Consider the following 15,523-nt stretch of genomic DNA (forward strand, 5'->3'; position numbering starts at 1 on the left):
AGATCGGACTGTTAATCAGTCGAAGTTGGCTTCGCTCACTGATCGGCTGGATTACAGTAACGTGGTGGCTTGGCGACTTTAGCTATAAACAATAGAGTTGCGTGATCATTTGTTTACAATTTAAAGCTACTGTTAATGTAATTTTTTGTACTTTTTGTTTATTTGGCGAAACATTTCATATTGCAAAGAATTGCTTTTTGTTTTTAAAGAGTTTTAAGTCATTTTTAGTTGAAGAATGTGTTTATTTTACATGGGGAGGAATGAATGATTTTCGCTTATTCGGAGAACTGTTTTTGCTTTTATATTCTTTTAAACGATATCCTTTCGATTCTTTTATTCTTTTTCATATGGGGGATGTTGCAGCGGGATTTCCAGCCAAGTACGGAGAAAAAATAGTTAATAAAACAGCTGCTCAGTGGGCATTAGATAAATCAAGTTGTAATAAATATACGCATTCCGACACCAAGCAGTTTAAAACATTTTCTTTTTACTTATTTTTTTCAACAAAATGGTTCAAACACTTGATAGTTTATAGAAATTTTTTAACTTTTCAATGTACAAAGTTTGAACAGAATAACGTCTGTCGGGTCCTCTAGTAGCTGTATAAATACCAACTGAACTTGGAGTGGTTTTGTGATTTGCGAAAAATTAAAATTTTAAGGAGATTTTTTTCAAACTTAATATTTACTTCTTGCTATAGTGCAATATGAAAATTGCGAATTTTAAGTGCCAACTTAAACTTTGCCAGCAGATTTGGTGCCCCCCAAATGTTGGTTCCATGGGCCCATGCCTTAATCTGGCCTTGGGGACAAATGAAAGTGAGGGAATGACATTTTGGCACATTAGACGTACATAAAATATAATAAAAAACAAAATATACAAATTTTGCTTATATAGCCAAATAAATAATGAAGAAAATTAAAATGACTTATAGGACTCTTCTTACTTATAAACGTTTGAAATGTCAGCAAGCTAAAATCACAAACAGAAAAAAAAAAGAAAAAAAAAACTTGTTGAAACAGGAATACTTAAATCAGACAAATCAAAATTAACTTAAGAAATAAATAAGGATAGCAAAAGCAATGCATCACACTACATTAGCAATACTTATCTTACTACTATTATATATGCAAAAGTTTGTCTGGATGGATGGATGTTTGTTACTCTCTCACGCAAAAATTACAGAATGGATTTTAATGAAACTACAATAATACAGCTTATGCATTAGAATAACACATTGGGTAGTTTTCATCCTGTTATGGTGGGCAAAACCCCTCATAAGGAGCGATAAAACAATTTTCAAATAATCCCATTTGAACAGTTACAAATAATTTTGGCAATGATGAAGAGGCTCCATTATAGCCTTGAAATAGCTATTTGCTGCATTTTCTATGGAGAATTTATGCTTTATTTACGTTGGTTTTTCACTCTAATCATATTGTAGCACAAAGCTTTTTTGATCATTTTTCATTTATAAAGATCATTAAATGAGAAATTTTCAAAAAAAAAAAGATTTTTTTTTTTTGAATTTTTTACAGGGTGTCATTTTTTGATGATATATTTTTGAAATCAAGACTACAGAAGTTTTCAAAGAAAAGATGAAAATATTTCTCATGACTTGCCTTTTCTTAACAAAAACTGGCAGTTGTGAATTTCTTAAATCCCAACATTTCAAGCAGCAATCATCACCACCTACAATTTGAGTACAAAAAACAGGTTATTTCAGAAAAAATAAAATGAATAATTATATTCAACAACACAAGCTGGTTATTTCAAAACGTTTAAAAAATAAATAAATAAATACATAAAGAATTCCTTGAAACACCTAATCAAGACAGACCCATGCCCAATGTTTCAAAAAGGTTGGATTTCAAAAACATTCTCTATCCTTGGTCACATTGATAAAGAAATCGACCGTCTGAGCTAAATGTGAAGAGAAAGTTCATTTAAGAAAAAAAAAAGTATTCTTCTGCACTGGAGTATTAAATAATGAAAATCAGTGTTGAAAGCACACAATGACAATGAAAACTACTCTATTGGGGATTACCCTTCCCAGAAGTTCTCAGGTCAAGGTTTACCTTCTCAAAATTAAAAATTTATTCATGCATTTGTAGGACAAAGAAAGGAAATTTGCGAAAAAGGGCTTAAAATCGAAATTATTCAAAAAAATACTTTTAACACTAAGAAATTGGATGTTTTATCGTTGTTTCTTTCTATTAGTTTTCAGGCTGCTAAGATTCTTAAGTGATTCCAATTCCAGGATGTTATGGCAAATATTAATAAACTTTCGTTATCTTCTCTAAAAGATTTGATTAAGCCCCACTCATGTATTGTACACATTTGTATTGTGAATTGAAATATATAGTCTGTAAATAGCAAATTAGCCATGATTTTCTATCACTTTTGTTCATTATCCTTTTTTTTTTTTAAATCAATCTCAAGGATAAATTTGTAGAACACTAAATAATTTTAATTATTAAATTTGAAAACAATCAAAATTATTTTGTGACTACATATTTAGGTGAAAAGTTAAAAAAACAAAATGTGAGGGCATTACTTTTTTGATAGCTATTTAAAGGAATATGTGTAGAATACACTCATAACTTATATTCAGTAAATTACCACCCAATAGCCAGGACTAAAACAGAAATACATGAAATACACCGCCAGCTCAGTCATTTCATGCCTTGCCTTCAATCTTCGAGTTGAACCGAACCATTGCTTCAGTCACTCGTCTGGTCTATGCTAATTCTATAATAGCTATCATTTTGTTTCGTACTCTTGGCTTCCTTAAGAGGTTTTCCATCTCCAGCTCAGTCACTTTCCTATGCCGGGCTGATGAGTGCTAATAAGCACGAAACTGCAGTCCTCGGCTGGAAATGACTGAGCTGGCGATGTATTTCATGTACACTCATAACTTACCTGAATACACAATGTCAGATTGATCATAATCAAACGCAGCTATCCATGATTCAAACTCATGAGCTTTCCAAGATTTCAACATGCATAAATTTGCTTCTCTCATAGAAAAATAATTTAAATTTCCTAAATTGTCTGATGTAATTATTTTATGCAATCTGTAAAAGATAGAAAAAGAAATAAGAACATATCAATGCAAAGAATATAAATATCAGATCATTCAGACACCTGTCCGTAATTCTTATAGCTATTTGTGCAATTTTGACTTTTTTTTTATGAGCAATCACGATTGCTTACTGTTCTCACTTGGCTGTTTTTGGCATTCATACGATTTTATTTTCCACCAGCACCCTCTGCAGCATCACCGTCAACCGGCTCCTCACGATGCTGCACCTCTAGCGAAAACCGTCTCCAGGTTTCGTCAATATCCTACACTTACAAGCACACATACACGCATCTACACACATATACATATATACACCTACACACACATATATACACCTACACACATACATACACCTACACACATACATACACCTACACACATACATACACCTACACACATACACATACACACAGACTCCTACACACTTACATACACACAACTACCCACACACTGCCTGCGCACAGACACAAACACATATTCAAAAAATCAGTAATCCAACGTCAGAAAGCACAAATATTTGCAAAATATTGCAGACACGTGTTTCGGTGTTACAAGGAACACCTTTTTCAATGCAAAGAAATGTGAGCTTCTGGATGAAAAGTCATCCGAGAAAAGCAACACCGTGGAACAGGAGATAGTATAAATATCAAAAACTAGAAATTAAACAAAAACAAAAAAGATAAAATGACACCTGGAGGCAAAATTTATTATATAATTCCATCAGGAAAAAAACCGTCAAGTAATAAATTTTCCAAGAAAACCCATAAACAATGCAAAAAGTCCAAAAATGAAACCACTCTGAATAAATTAGCAATAAATTTGCCAGCGGGAAAAACTATGTGTGAAAGCAATGTATCAAATGGAGAAATGCATTTAAGAACAAAGTGAAGGATAAACATATTGGAATTAGTTAATCACAAAACGAAATAAGAAAGCAAAAAATGAAAAAAATAAATATAAGAAATGTACGACGTTTACATAAAAAATAATATAAAAACTAAACCAATTTTAACAAAGGAGTCCACACAGAAGAAAAATAGGGAATTGCAGTAAGATCATTGACTAAATTAGAACGGTTCCTCAGGATGTGGAAAGATTCCCAGAAATCAAGATCCAACGAATTGGGGCATTTTTGGATAATTTGATAAGAGTTAAAGTCAAAAGAATGATTTGATTCCCAACAGTGCTGGGCAATACTGGATTTATTCAGCTGTTGTTTCCTCACATAGTTTTGATGTTCTTTTAACCGAAATTTCAAAGAACGGCGGGTCTGTCCGATGTATCCGAGTCCGCAATTGCAAACAATTTTATAGATCCCACAGCAATTAAGAGGATGAATAGGATCTTTAAGAGAAGAGAAAGAAAGTTTATTAATAGGAGAAAATACCACTTGGAATTGGAATCGCTTCAGAATCTTAGCAACCTGAAAACTAATACCAGGGAAGAAAGGCAGAACAACTAAATTCTTAGTGTTAAAAGTTCTATTAAGAGCAATATTTTGAGATTTTTTGCAAAGTTTTTTATAAATGGAATCAACTAAGGTGGGCGGATAGTCTCTATCAACAGCCACAGCTCTTAAATAGTTGAGTTCCGCATTAAGAAGCTCAGGTGAGGAACAAATTTTCATTGCACGATAAACAAATGTGTTGAAAGCTGAATATTTTTGATTAGGAGGGTGAGACGATAATCTATGTGGGGGTAATGAAACAGCAAAAGGTTTGCGATAAACTGTAGTTTCAAAACCGGACTCAGTTCAAGAAACGAGAACATCCAGAAATGGAAGGCAATTATTCTGTATTATTTGACTATCCGCCCACCTTAGTTGATTCCATTTATAAAAAACTTTGCAAAAAATCTCAAAATATTGCTCTTAATAGAACTTTTAACACTAAGAATTTAGTTGTTCTGCCTTTCTTCCCTGGTATTAGTTTTCAGGTTGCTAAGATTCTGAAGCGATTCCAATTCCAAGTGGTATTTTCTCCTATTAATAAACTTTCTTTCTCTTCTCTTAAAGATCCTATTCATTCTCTTAATTGCTGTGGGATCTATAAAATTGTTTGCAATTGCGGACTCGGATACATCGGACAGACCCGCCGTTCTTTGAAATTTCGGTTAAAAGAACATCAAAACTATGTGAGGAAACAACAGCTGAATAAATCCAGTATTGCCCAGCACTCGTTTCTCGAACTGAGTCCGGTTTTGAAACTACAGTTTATCCCAAACCTTTTGCTGTTTCATTACCCCCACATAGATTATCGTCTCACCCTCCTAATCAAAAATATTCAGCTTTCAACACATTTGTTTATCGTGCAATGAAAATTTGTTCCTCACCTGAGCTTCTTAATGCGGAACTCAACTATTTAAGAGCTGTGGCTGTTGATAGAGACTATCCGCCCACCTTTGTTGATTCCATTTATAAAAAACTTTGCAAAAAATCTCAAAATATTGCTCTTAATAGAACTTTTAACACTAAGAATTTAGTTGTTCTGCCTTTCTTCCCTGGTATTAGTTTTCAGGTTGCTAAGATTCTGAAGCGATTCCAATTCCAAGTGGTATTTTCTCCTATTAATAAACTTTCTTTCTCTTCTCTTAAAGATCCTATTCATCCTCTTAATTGCTGTGGGATCTATAAAATTGTTTGCAATTGCGGACTCGGATACATCGGACAGACCCGCCGTTCTTTGAAATTTCGGTTAAAAGAACATCAAAACTATGTGAGGAAACAACAGCTGAATAAATCCAGTATTGCCCAGCACTGTTGGGAATCAAATCATTCTTTTGACTTTAACTCTTATCAAATTATCCAAAAATGCCCCAATTCGTTGGATCTTGATTTCTGGGAATCTTTCCACATCCTGAGGAACCGTTCTAATTTAGTCAATGATCTTACTGCAATTCCCTATTTTTCTTCTGTGTGGACTCCTTTGTTAAAATTGGTTTAGTTTTTATATTATTTTTTATGTAAACGTCGTACATTTCTTACTTTTATTTTTTTCATTTTTTGCTTTCTTATTTCGTTTTGTGATTAACTAGTTCCAATATGTTTATCCTTCACTTTGTTCTTAAATGCATTTCTCCATTTGATACATTGCTTTCACACATAGTTTTTCCCGCTGGCAAATTTATTGCTAATTTATTCAGAGTGGTTTCATTTTTGGACTTTTTGCATTGTTTATGGGTTTTCTTGGAAAATTTATTACTTAACGGTTTTTTTCCTGATGGAATTATATAATAAATTTTGCCTCCAGGTGTCATTTTATCTTTTTTGTTTTTGTTTAATTTCTAGTTTTTGATATTTATACTATCTCCTGTTCCACGGTGTTGCTTTTCTCGGATGACTTTTCATCCAGAAGCTCACATTTCTTTGCATTGAAAAAGGTGTTCCTTGTAACACCGAAACACGTGTCTGCAATATTTTGCAAATATTTGTGCTTTCTGACGTTGGATTACTGATTTTTTGAATTTTCAGCACAAAGGTATTTATTCGTTACAAACACATATGCCTACACACACATACACCCCCCCCCCACACACACCTACACACAACTACCCACACACTCATGCCTGCACACAGACACAAACACACATGCCTACACACATACACACACCCCCTACACACAAACACACATACCCCTACACACAAACGCACATACCCCTACATATACACACACACTCGTGGTTGCGAAAAACGTAATTTGAATTCAAGATGACAAAATTCAAATTATTTTTTTTTTCATCTGTGATTTTACTTTAACCCATCAAATTAAAGATTTCATTTAGAACTTCTTAAAATTTAATCTGAAAATTTTAAACATGAGTGTTATACCTATGAAATAGAGAATTCTTTTCACTCATAGCATTATAATGTCGTTTCAATCTTATGGGGGGTGGGGGAGAGAATAAGAACGTAGTCAGAGTCTGGATTTTTTCCAAATGTTCCCTGTGACTTTTTTTTTTCTCTTCTCCCATTATTGGTTTCTTAGACCAAAATCTTTGAATTTCAGTTGCAGAAATTACTGCTAAATATTACAAAGTGTTCAGGAACTGTCTTCAAGTGAACAAAACAAAAATCCTTTTTATGCTTGCATCATAAGTTAATATTTTTTTTAATTTCTCCTGAAGCAAAGCTGTTAGTTTAAAAGAACTTTCCCTGTTAAACTCAAATTGTCTAACTTTCTTTTTTTAGTCAGCTGTACAGAAATTAAACAAGAAAGCATTAAAAAAAAGACCCATGGGGCTGAGCAGTGTTTAATTGAAGACCTTTTGATTATATAATATATATATATATATATATATATATATATATATATATATATATATATATATATATATATATATATATAATTGCCTAAATTAGATAATTTCTAAAAAATTGCTAACATAGTCCAACAAATGTACTTTTTACCCAATCTCAAAAGTCTACCTTTCAACTTTCCATTATAGCTTTTAATTAAATTTCATAATTGATAGAATACTTAATCCATTACTGAAAAAAAAAGAAAAAAAAAACTCCTTACTTTTAATAATATTTTTCATTGAAATTTACCCCCTACTTTTACATTTATTATCAATATTGTTATACATATCATTTTTTACATTCTCTTATATTTTATAGAGCGAAGAAAAGATCATAGAAGCTAGATATTATAGACCATTGCGTCACTACAGAGGGGGTAGGGATCTGCTCAGAGTGACATCTATCTGGGGGGTTGCACCCATAGGGAATTAAGGAATTTATATTTAAAAAAGAAAAAAAATAGCTCTGAAATTTCCCCTCAATATTTTTTATTTTGTTTAATATATCAAATCTCAATGAAAATAGTGCCCAATATTGCATGGAAGGGGTCATTGCATATGTGTCTAGGGAAAATTTTACATAAAATGCATACGTAATTTATACTTGTCTTTCAATTTACACTCTCATTACAGTAAAAAAATAACAAGAAGTTCCGTCCAGAACTAAACAAGCCTACTTTCCTGTATACCAATACCGATTTTCTAGTATCGGACCAATTTTCTCAAAATTAGCTAAGGTAAATTATTTCAAACAAAACTTCATGCCTCACCCACCTGAAGAGTGTGTTAAAAATAAATAAACGAACAAATAAAGTAGTAGTACCTATTAAACAAACCAACTAATAATATATTATTTTCCGTTTAAAAAAAATCTAAAGGGATTTTTTTCTAAAAGGAATTAAAAATAATAAGCTCATTAAACACATGAAAAAAATTGTTTGTTTTTCCCCTGTTGCCAAAGAATAATTTGAAAAGAAGAATAAATACTTTAAAAATTAACAGTAAAATGTCAATTTTCATTATTAAAAAAAGAAAAAAATAGTCTGCGCTTATCTTTGTGTTAAAAATATAGGACTCGGAATTTCACCGTCAAAAACTGAATACATAAATTAAAACTTTAGAGTGAAAATAACAACAAATCATATTAACAATAATTATTTCACAGGTGAAAACATTAAGTTTCAAGTTGGAGTAGGTCATTTCCCCTCCGTGTCGAAATTTTTGCCAAAGCTACGGAGTCAGGGTTGGAGTCCAACTAATTTTCGGTTACAGGAGTCAGATTCAGAGTCGACTGTCATAAAAATGTAGGAGTCAGATTCGGAAGTTTGTCATCAAGAGCAGTTTCCAAAAAAATTTGTTTGAAGTTAATCCGCCTTTAAGTTCGGGATCTACATTGACATTTAATTTCGCCGTATGTACTATTGTTAAAGGATTTGAACTGTTCAAAATTAAACAGAAAATCATTCAAATCCTTTTCTCTATTTGTCATTCTTCTTCTTTAAAAATATTTCCCTACAAAATTTGTTTGAAGCAAATTCACCTCTAAGTTCGGGATTGCCTTTAATATCCCCATAGGCACTAATGTTAAGTTTTTTTGAACAGTTCAAAATTGAGCGAAAAATTGTTCAAATCAAAAAATGAAATATGGGAATGAGGTGTCCTAAACGAGATCTTTTGAACAAAAAACATTTGTCCGAATCAGACTATTCACTCACAAATTATTCGGGGGGGGGGGGGGTTAGAAATCCCCCCCCCCATCTCAATACCCTACTTTCTAATTTTTAATTCTTCAATATTCATTTAATTAGCTTATTTATTTTTTATTTTATTTTTTGTGATATTTTTTAAATGTATTAAGCCTTCTTTCATGCTTTTTTTCTTCTTTCTCTGACTTTTATTGGGAAAGTAGGATAAAAATGGGTTGTTTCTGAAAATTGTACAATTTTGATATTTATATAAACATTTAAAAGTTTTTTTTTTTTTTTTTTTGGTAGGTCTAAGGAAGGAAGGGGAGACACTACTAATCATGCCAAATTACTAAAAACTAATCACCCATGTGACATTTGAGCTGGAAATGCCAGTTATTTTAGGAGCATTTTCTTTCTAGCAAAGATTTGAAACACATACTCACTTTTGGTTTTCACATGACCAGTCTAATGATAGTAAAATTTTATTCAACTCAATAGAAAGATTTATAGAATCTTCAGGAAATAAATTTATCTCATCTTTTTCTTCATTTATCGAATAAAGTAAAAGTTTGCCATCACTACATGCAGCTGCCAGAATAGGTTTATCACTGATCATATCTGGACACCATTTCATGTCTAATATTCCACTAGTTGGCACAACATTTGTAGTTACTAGCCCAAAACTGTCCGATGGAGAACCGGTAGAAGTAGAAAATTTAAATAAACTGATATTTCCTAGTCGACTTTGTTCATCATCAACAGACTCCTAAATGTACACAAAGAAGAAAAAAACTTCTATCAAGATTTTTTTTCCACTCTCTCTTTTGCGGATTTCATCAAAATACATTAAGGAATAAACTTACTTTGTTTAACTGATAAGTGCCACATACTAGAAACTGAGAAAAAGGATAAAAAGGGCACCATTCAACACTATCAGCACAAAACTCCATAGTCATTGATGACAACTGCTTTGCCTTAGATACTGATTCAGTTTCAGCCATGATCAATACTGAAAAAAAAAAAATTATAAAATAATATCACTTCTAAAAATATTTTGTGCACACAAAATATTCATAATGTAACTGAATTTTAGTTAAAAAATTACATTGTTCACACATTCAAAAACTATTGAGAACCACTAGTCTAAAAAACAGGGTGAATTGATTAGGACAAGTCTAGGGCCTGTCGCTAGATGTCACTTTTGCTTCTGTACCCGTGTTTTTGGATTACAATTAAAATTAACAATTTATCGTTTAGCATTTATCGAGAACATTTACCAAATGTATAGAGTCTTTCAACAAATTGAAATAAATATAGTTATGATTCAATTTTTACGCCCCTTTATTCTTGTATGTCTTAGGCGTTTTTTTAACAGTACTGTATGGATTTGTAGCAGACGACATGAATCTTGCAGAATAATTATGTGTATCGTTAAAGGTTTACTTTTGTTTGCTTTTGTTGGAAATGCTAGATAATGTTGTTCTTTTGTTATCAGAAATGCAATTTAAGCTTTTCGTACTTTTGAAATTGTTCGGTTAAATAAGGATGTGTTTCACTAAATAATAGCTTCTCCCCTCCCCCCCAGCAAATACTATCTGTTTTCTGTAGCGAAATCTTACGCGGATTTGTGCAAGCGTGAAGTCTGCTCTGATGTTATCAAAATAAGAGTAGAAACCAGGGTTTTTTTTTTTTTTTTGCTTAAACCGGATTTATTTGGTTTAAACACTATTTGTAAGAAAATATTTTTATTTTAGGAAAATCATGAAGATTTTATCAATTAATTGTTAAGGAATATTTAATATTCATATTTGTACCTAATTTCTTTGTAATTAATTAAATAATTAAGAGTAAAATCTTGTAATTTCATTTCCTCACACATCGAGATTTCTATAGGAGAAGATTGTTTGAAAATCTTTAACTATTATAAAAAATACAAAACGCAAATGAGCCTTGGTATAAATAATCAAAGAAATAATTTCTGTCATAGTTCAGACATGATTACAAATAACCAAGAATAAATTCCTGTAAATTAATTTCGGTACAGATGTGATATACCCCCCCCCCCCCCCCATTTGGCGACATTCGATTTTTTTGCACAAAATTAAAATATTTTTCTCGCAAATGAGGCGATGCATGAGGCGATTTATGCATGGCATCCCTGGCCAAACTAACCTGTGTTTAGCAACCCGAAGGCAATCCTACAGATCTGTTCAAACTTGTTTACTTGGGTTGTTTGGGTTTCACGCAGAAGAGATACGTCAGAGTTTCTGCTACGGTCGCATTTTTCGCAAAATGCGAAAACACTGTCTCAATTGCGCAAACAAAGTAAAGCATTTTCGCTTTTTTGCTCAAACAAAAAATAAATAGTTAAAAAAGAGAGAGAGAGAGAGAGAAACAATGTATAATCCAAGAGAGGAAGCAGCATGACAATAGTTAACTTAATCTTTTTTTAATCTTAAGCTAAGATTTTAAAATTACTATTAGGTCACCAATACTTAGTCTTCCGGCATTATGCCCTTCTCAATAGCATAGATAGTAACTAACCCTCAATAACTGCCTTATGAGGAGAAAGAGTGCAACGTTGTAAAAACCAAATGTGTAGGGGTTTTTTTTTTTTCATTTTATGCTTAAAAAAATAGCTGCTGTACTTATTTCTTTAAGGATGCCATAGAGATGAAATAAGAATATTATTTCCAAGTGGAGATGAAACACACTGATGGATTTAGAAAGTTATGCAAATACGTAACATTTTAGCATTTTGCTAAAACTTTTCCCACAATTTTAGCTTTTATGCAAAAGAACTTTTGAACCCAGCTTAAACCCTGAGATACGTGGTGTTGTTTCGTGCAATATACCTTACAGGAATGCTTATTTTGTGTTAGTTTAAATTCAGTAGTTGTGTTTTGAAGTAAAAACATTAGAAAATTCCAGTTCCTTCAAACTTGAAGGTTAATTAAAAGTTAACTCCAACGTGGTGTGTATCTGTAACATGCCATTGTCATATGATGTATTGTTTTAGACTGAGTGTGAATATTTATACCATATAAAAAGGTAAGTTCTTTATTTTAGAATTCAAAAAAAAACCTCTCACTTCCAAAATTCTTTGTTTTTACAAATCCTTGAGGGGTTCTTGTAGTTTTTAACTTTATTTTTATTGTATGTAAATTAATTTTACAGAAATAGTACGGTTATTTTGTTCTAAAAGTTAATTCTTATCGATGCCATGAATTATTTAGACATTCTATTAACGTGCCTCCTTTAGGTACTGAATTTTATGTTAACAATTGAAAGTTCTTTCGGTTGTACTCTTAAAAATGCTGAATTTTATTAGTAAATCTGCACAATAATGGTGCATATTTCACACTTTAAACTGTGTCATTATTGTACACTGAACGGAAGGAGCCACCCTTGGGTGTCTCCATGAAAATATACATAACTGTGACCATACTCCGACTGTAATGTATATTAACAGTCGGAGGGATAACGGACCGAGGTCCTGGCGGTCAGAGGTCTCATAGTACTTTCGTAATGAGACCGAGGCAGGGCCGGCGAGCCGAGGTCTCATTACGAAAGTACTATGAGACCGAGGGCTCGTATCCCGGAGAAATGATGAAAAAAAAATTAATGCATTAATTTCGACTTGTAATTAATACAATAATTTATTTCATTGTATTTTAATATGTTTACAAAAAACCCCGGCCCTGTACATTTTTGAAGCATATATTCGTGATGTTTTTTGTTGTGCTTTCATGTTGTTTTTTATATATATTGTGTTCTGAAGTGCTTTGATCATGTTTTTTTTTATCTGATTTTTTCCTGTTGGCGCTAAAAAAGCATCGCTAAGAACGATGTATGACATATGTCGTCATACATCGTTTTCTTGGCGACGCTTTCTTGGCGCCAACAGGAAAAAGTCGCCAAGGGTGGAGTATATCACATCAGTTCCTTAATTTCCTCATAATCATAGCTATCTACGATAAATAAAAAATTAAAATCATGCATTCTTAAAAAAGGAAAGTATTTTGCAGTATCTACAGATTAATCACAAATCTTATGTACATTATAGAACTTTAAAAATCCAAAGATCAACACATATTTTGTATAAAGATTTCTAAAAAAAGTTACAAATCATGTAAATTATTTACCTAATGTATCAGTGGCAGCAATTATAGAAACAGGACAAGTAGGTTTCAAGAAAACCATTTAGACATTAATTCTCTTGGTTTAATGTAATTAGGAATACAATTATTTATCACAGAAAAAAAAATTCATTAAAAGCCTCAGTATGAAAATACTCTTTTAACGTATTTTAATAATGAAGACTGTCATAAAAATTAATGTTAATTGATTCTTCTACCACTCATATATGAGACTTCTTTTATTATATTGGGATAAAAAAAAATTCTTTGAAAGGTGAAAATTTGGAATATTTTTTTTTTAAATAAAAGCACTGAATTATATGAATATTTTCTGTTTTAATAATTTTATATATTTTCTTTTCTTGCTCTGACTGCATCATCTATCGGGGATGCAAAAAGTGTGCAGGTATTAGCATAATTTTATGGCTATTCTAAGTTTTTGTGGACTTCTTAAGTTTTTTTTTTTTTTTTTTTTCTCTTGCCATTTAAATATTCTAATGTTAAAATTTATATACACTATGCATCGCTTCAATGGTACCTAATTTATCTCAAAAAAAATCTTAAGTAATCAAGCAAATTAGATAGTAAATGAAGTTTTGGTTGAAATATGCTTTTCGGACAATTTTGAAATGCAAAAGACTGAAAAATAATGATAACTGAATAAATAAAAAAAGAGCTACTTGGATTTTTTCTCCATGTAATTTTGGAAAAACTTAGTTGGTCTGTCTTGTATATTTATGAGCCTAACAGGAAAGCTGCATTGATTTAAAAAAGGAGAAAACAAAAGAAAACCTATTTAGCAAACTTGCTTTACCTTAAAAACTATAAGTTTCTAAATCTATTAAATCTGTAATTTATCTATAAAGCTTTGTTTGTTACTTTGCATCAACTAGATTTTACTCTTTGCAATAATGTGTAAAATTTATGAAAACATTTGGAGGAAAACGATGAAGGTTTTCAAAAAAAAAAATTTTTTGAAAAAAAAAAAAAAAACACTTGGTTTAAACCAAACAACCCTGATGGAAACCCAGAGGAAAAAGGATGCAAAATAACGTGCTCAGCAATTCCTATAAAGTAGCATTGAGAAAGATAGCAAATGCGAGTAGAAAGTTCTCATCCTTAACCTATTGCCCCTTTTTTAATGGAATCAATCCCAAGTGCTAGTTTTGGCTTTCAAGAACAGACGCTATTAATATAACTGTGCATAAAAGTGACATAAGACTTATTTTTCCAGAACACAATGTCTGCTCATAAAGTAGCACTGTTATATTCTCAGATATCATTTAACACATCTTTTGTTAAGCTTAATCTGCATTAATTTTCTCATGAATATTCAATATATTTCTTTTAATCTTTAAAAAACAATTGTGTACTAATATTGAATGCTTTTTGCTTGATTAAAAGGGGTCTATCAATTAATTTTATATGTTAGGTATATTGAACTTTATGTTTTTCATTCAACGCACAAAAGAAAATACGTTAGTTTACTTACAGTTACTGGATAATATTTATGACTAAAATTGTAACAGAAGTTGTTTGCATAATGCGGTCTGACATACCCTGCGCATGAGGCACATAGTTCCACTTTACAAGGTTTGGTTAAAAAATTAATATAATTAAAATTCATCATTTCTACATTTTAGAAAAAATAGGAGATAATGAGAAATGCTTGGTGACTCTTATTGTAGAAAATCGAACAGCTCATTAAATATTTTGATGAAATAAAAAATGAAAAATAGAAAAGCGATCCAACGTGCCCAATCTCCCCCTACTTATAAAAGTCATCATTATTCTTACAAAAACTACTGATCAACAAAACGATTTGATCTTTTTGCATTAACAAGATTAGGAGAAGCATTATTTTGAAGTTTGAAAAACTTGTCCCATGCTTCATCATTCAATGCATTTACGCTCGTCGTTATCCAACGTTACTTCTAGAATATTCTGAGCATCTGATGCTCTATTTTCACTTTGGAATACATTTTCTTCCGAATCATTAATTTTTTCCTCACTGGACAAAAGATAACTAATTAAAGCTTTAACATACTTGTGGTATTCTTGAGGAAATTGTTCTTTTCTAATCGCTGTCTTGTCAGCGTGTAAAGGATTAAAAGTTTAGAAACTGGAATTTAAGCGTCTCATGTTTTAAAAAGGACATGAAAATCTAGTGTAGCTGTTTGCTTGCTCACAAGATAAAGTCATAAGGAATAAAAAGAATGATTAAATTAAATTTATTAAAAGTCCAAAACAACAAACTAAGCAAAGCCGAAAAGTAAACAAACAAACGTCACATGGAACGACCAGAGTTCGGTTGC

At 31.5% G+C, this 15,523-nt stretch overlaps 1 protein-coding gene across 1 annotated transcript in view; it reads right to left on the reverse strand.

Annotated features, from left to right (window-relative positions):
- Positions 1 to 15,491, reverse strand: part of LOC129229360 (diphthine methyltransferase-like) — a 29,055-nt gene extending 13,564 nt beyond the window's left edge. The window contains exons 1-5 of the mRNA XM_054863650.1: positions 15,256 to 15,491; positions 9,933 to 10,078; positions 9,513 to 9,835; positions 2,923 to 3,077; positions 1,623 to 1,692 (exon numbers count right to left, since the gene is read on the reverse strand). Coding sequence (XP_054719625.1) covers positions 1,623 to 1,692; positions 2,923 to 3,077; positions 9,513 to 9,835; positions 9,933 to 10,070 — 686 coding nt within the window. The 5' untranslated portion in view covers positions 10,071 to 10,078; positions 15,256 to 15,491. The remainder of the gene's footprint in view (positions 1 to 1,622; positions 1,693 to 2,922; positions 3,078 to 9,512; positions 9,836 to 9,932; positions 10,079 to 15,255) is intronic.
- Positions 15,492 to 15,523: the final 32 nt, after the last annotated feature.

This window comes from Uloborus diversus, chromosome 9, assembly GCF_026930045.1.
Source record: "Uloborus diversus isolate 005 chromosome 9, Udiv.v.3.1, whole genome shotgun sequence".
In the NCBI taxonomy this organism is placed as follows: domain Eukaryota; kingdom Metazoa; phylum Arthropoda; class Arachnida; order Araneae; family Uloboridae; genus Uloborus; species Uloborus diversus.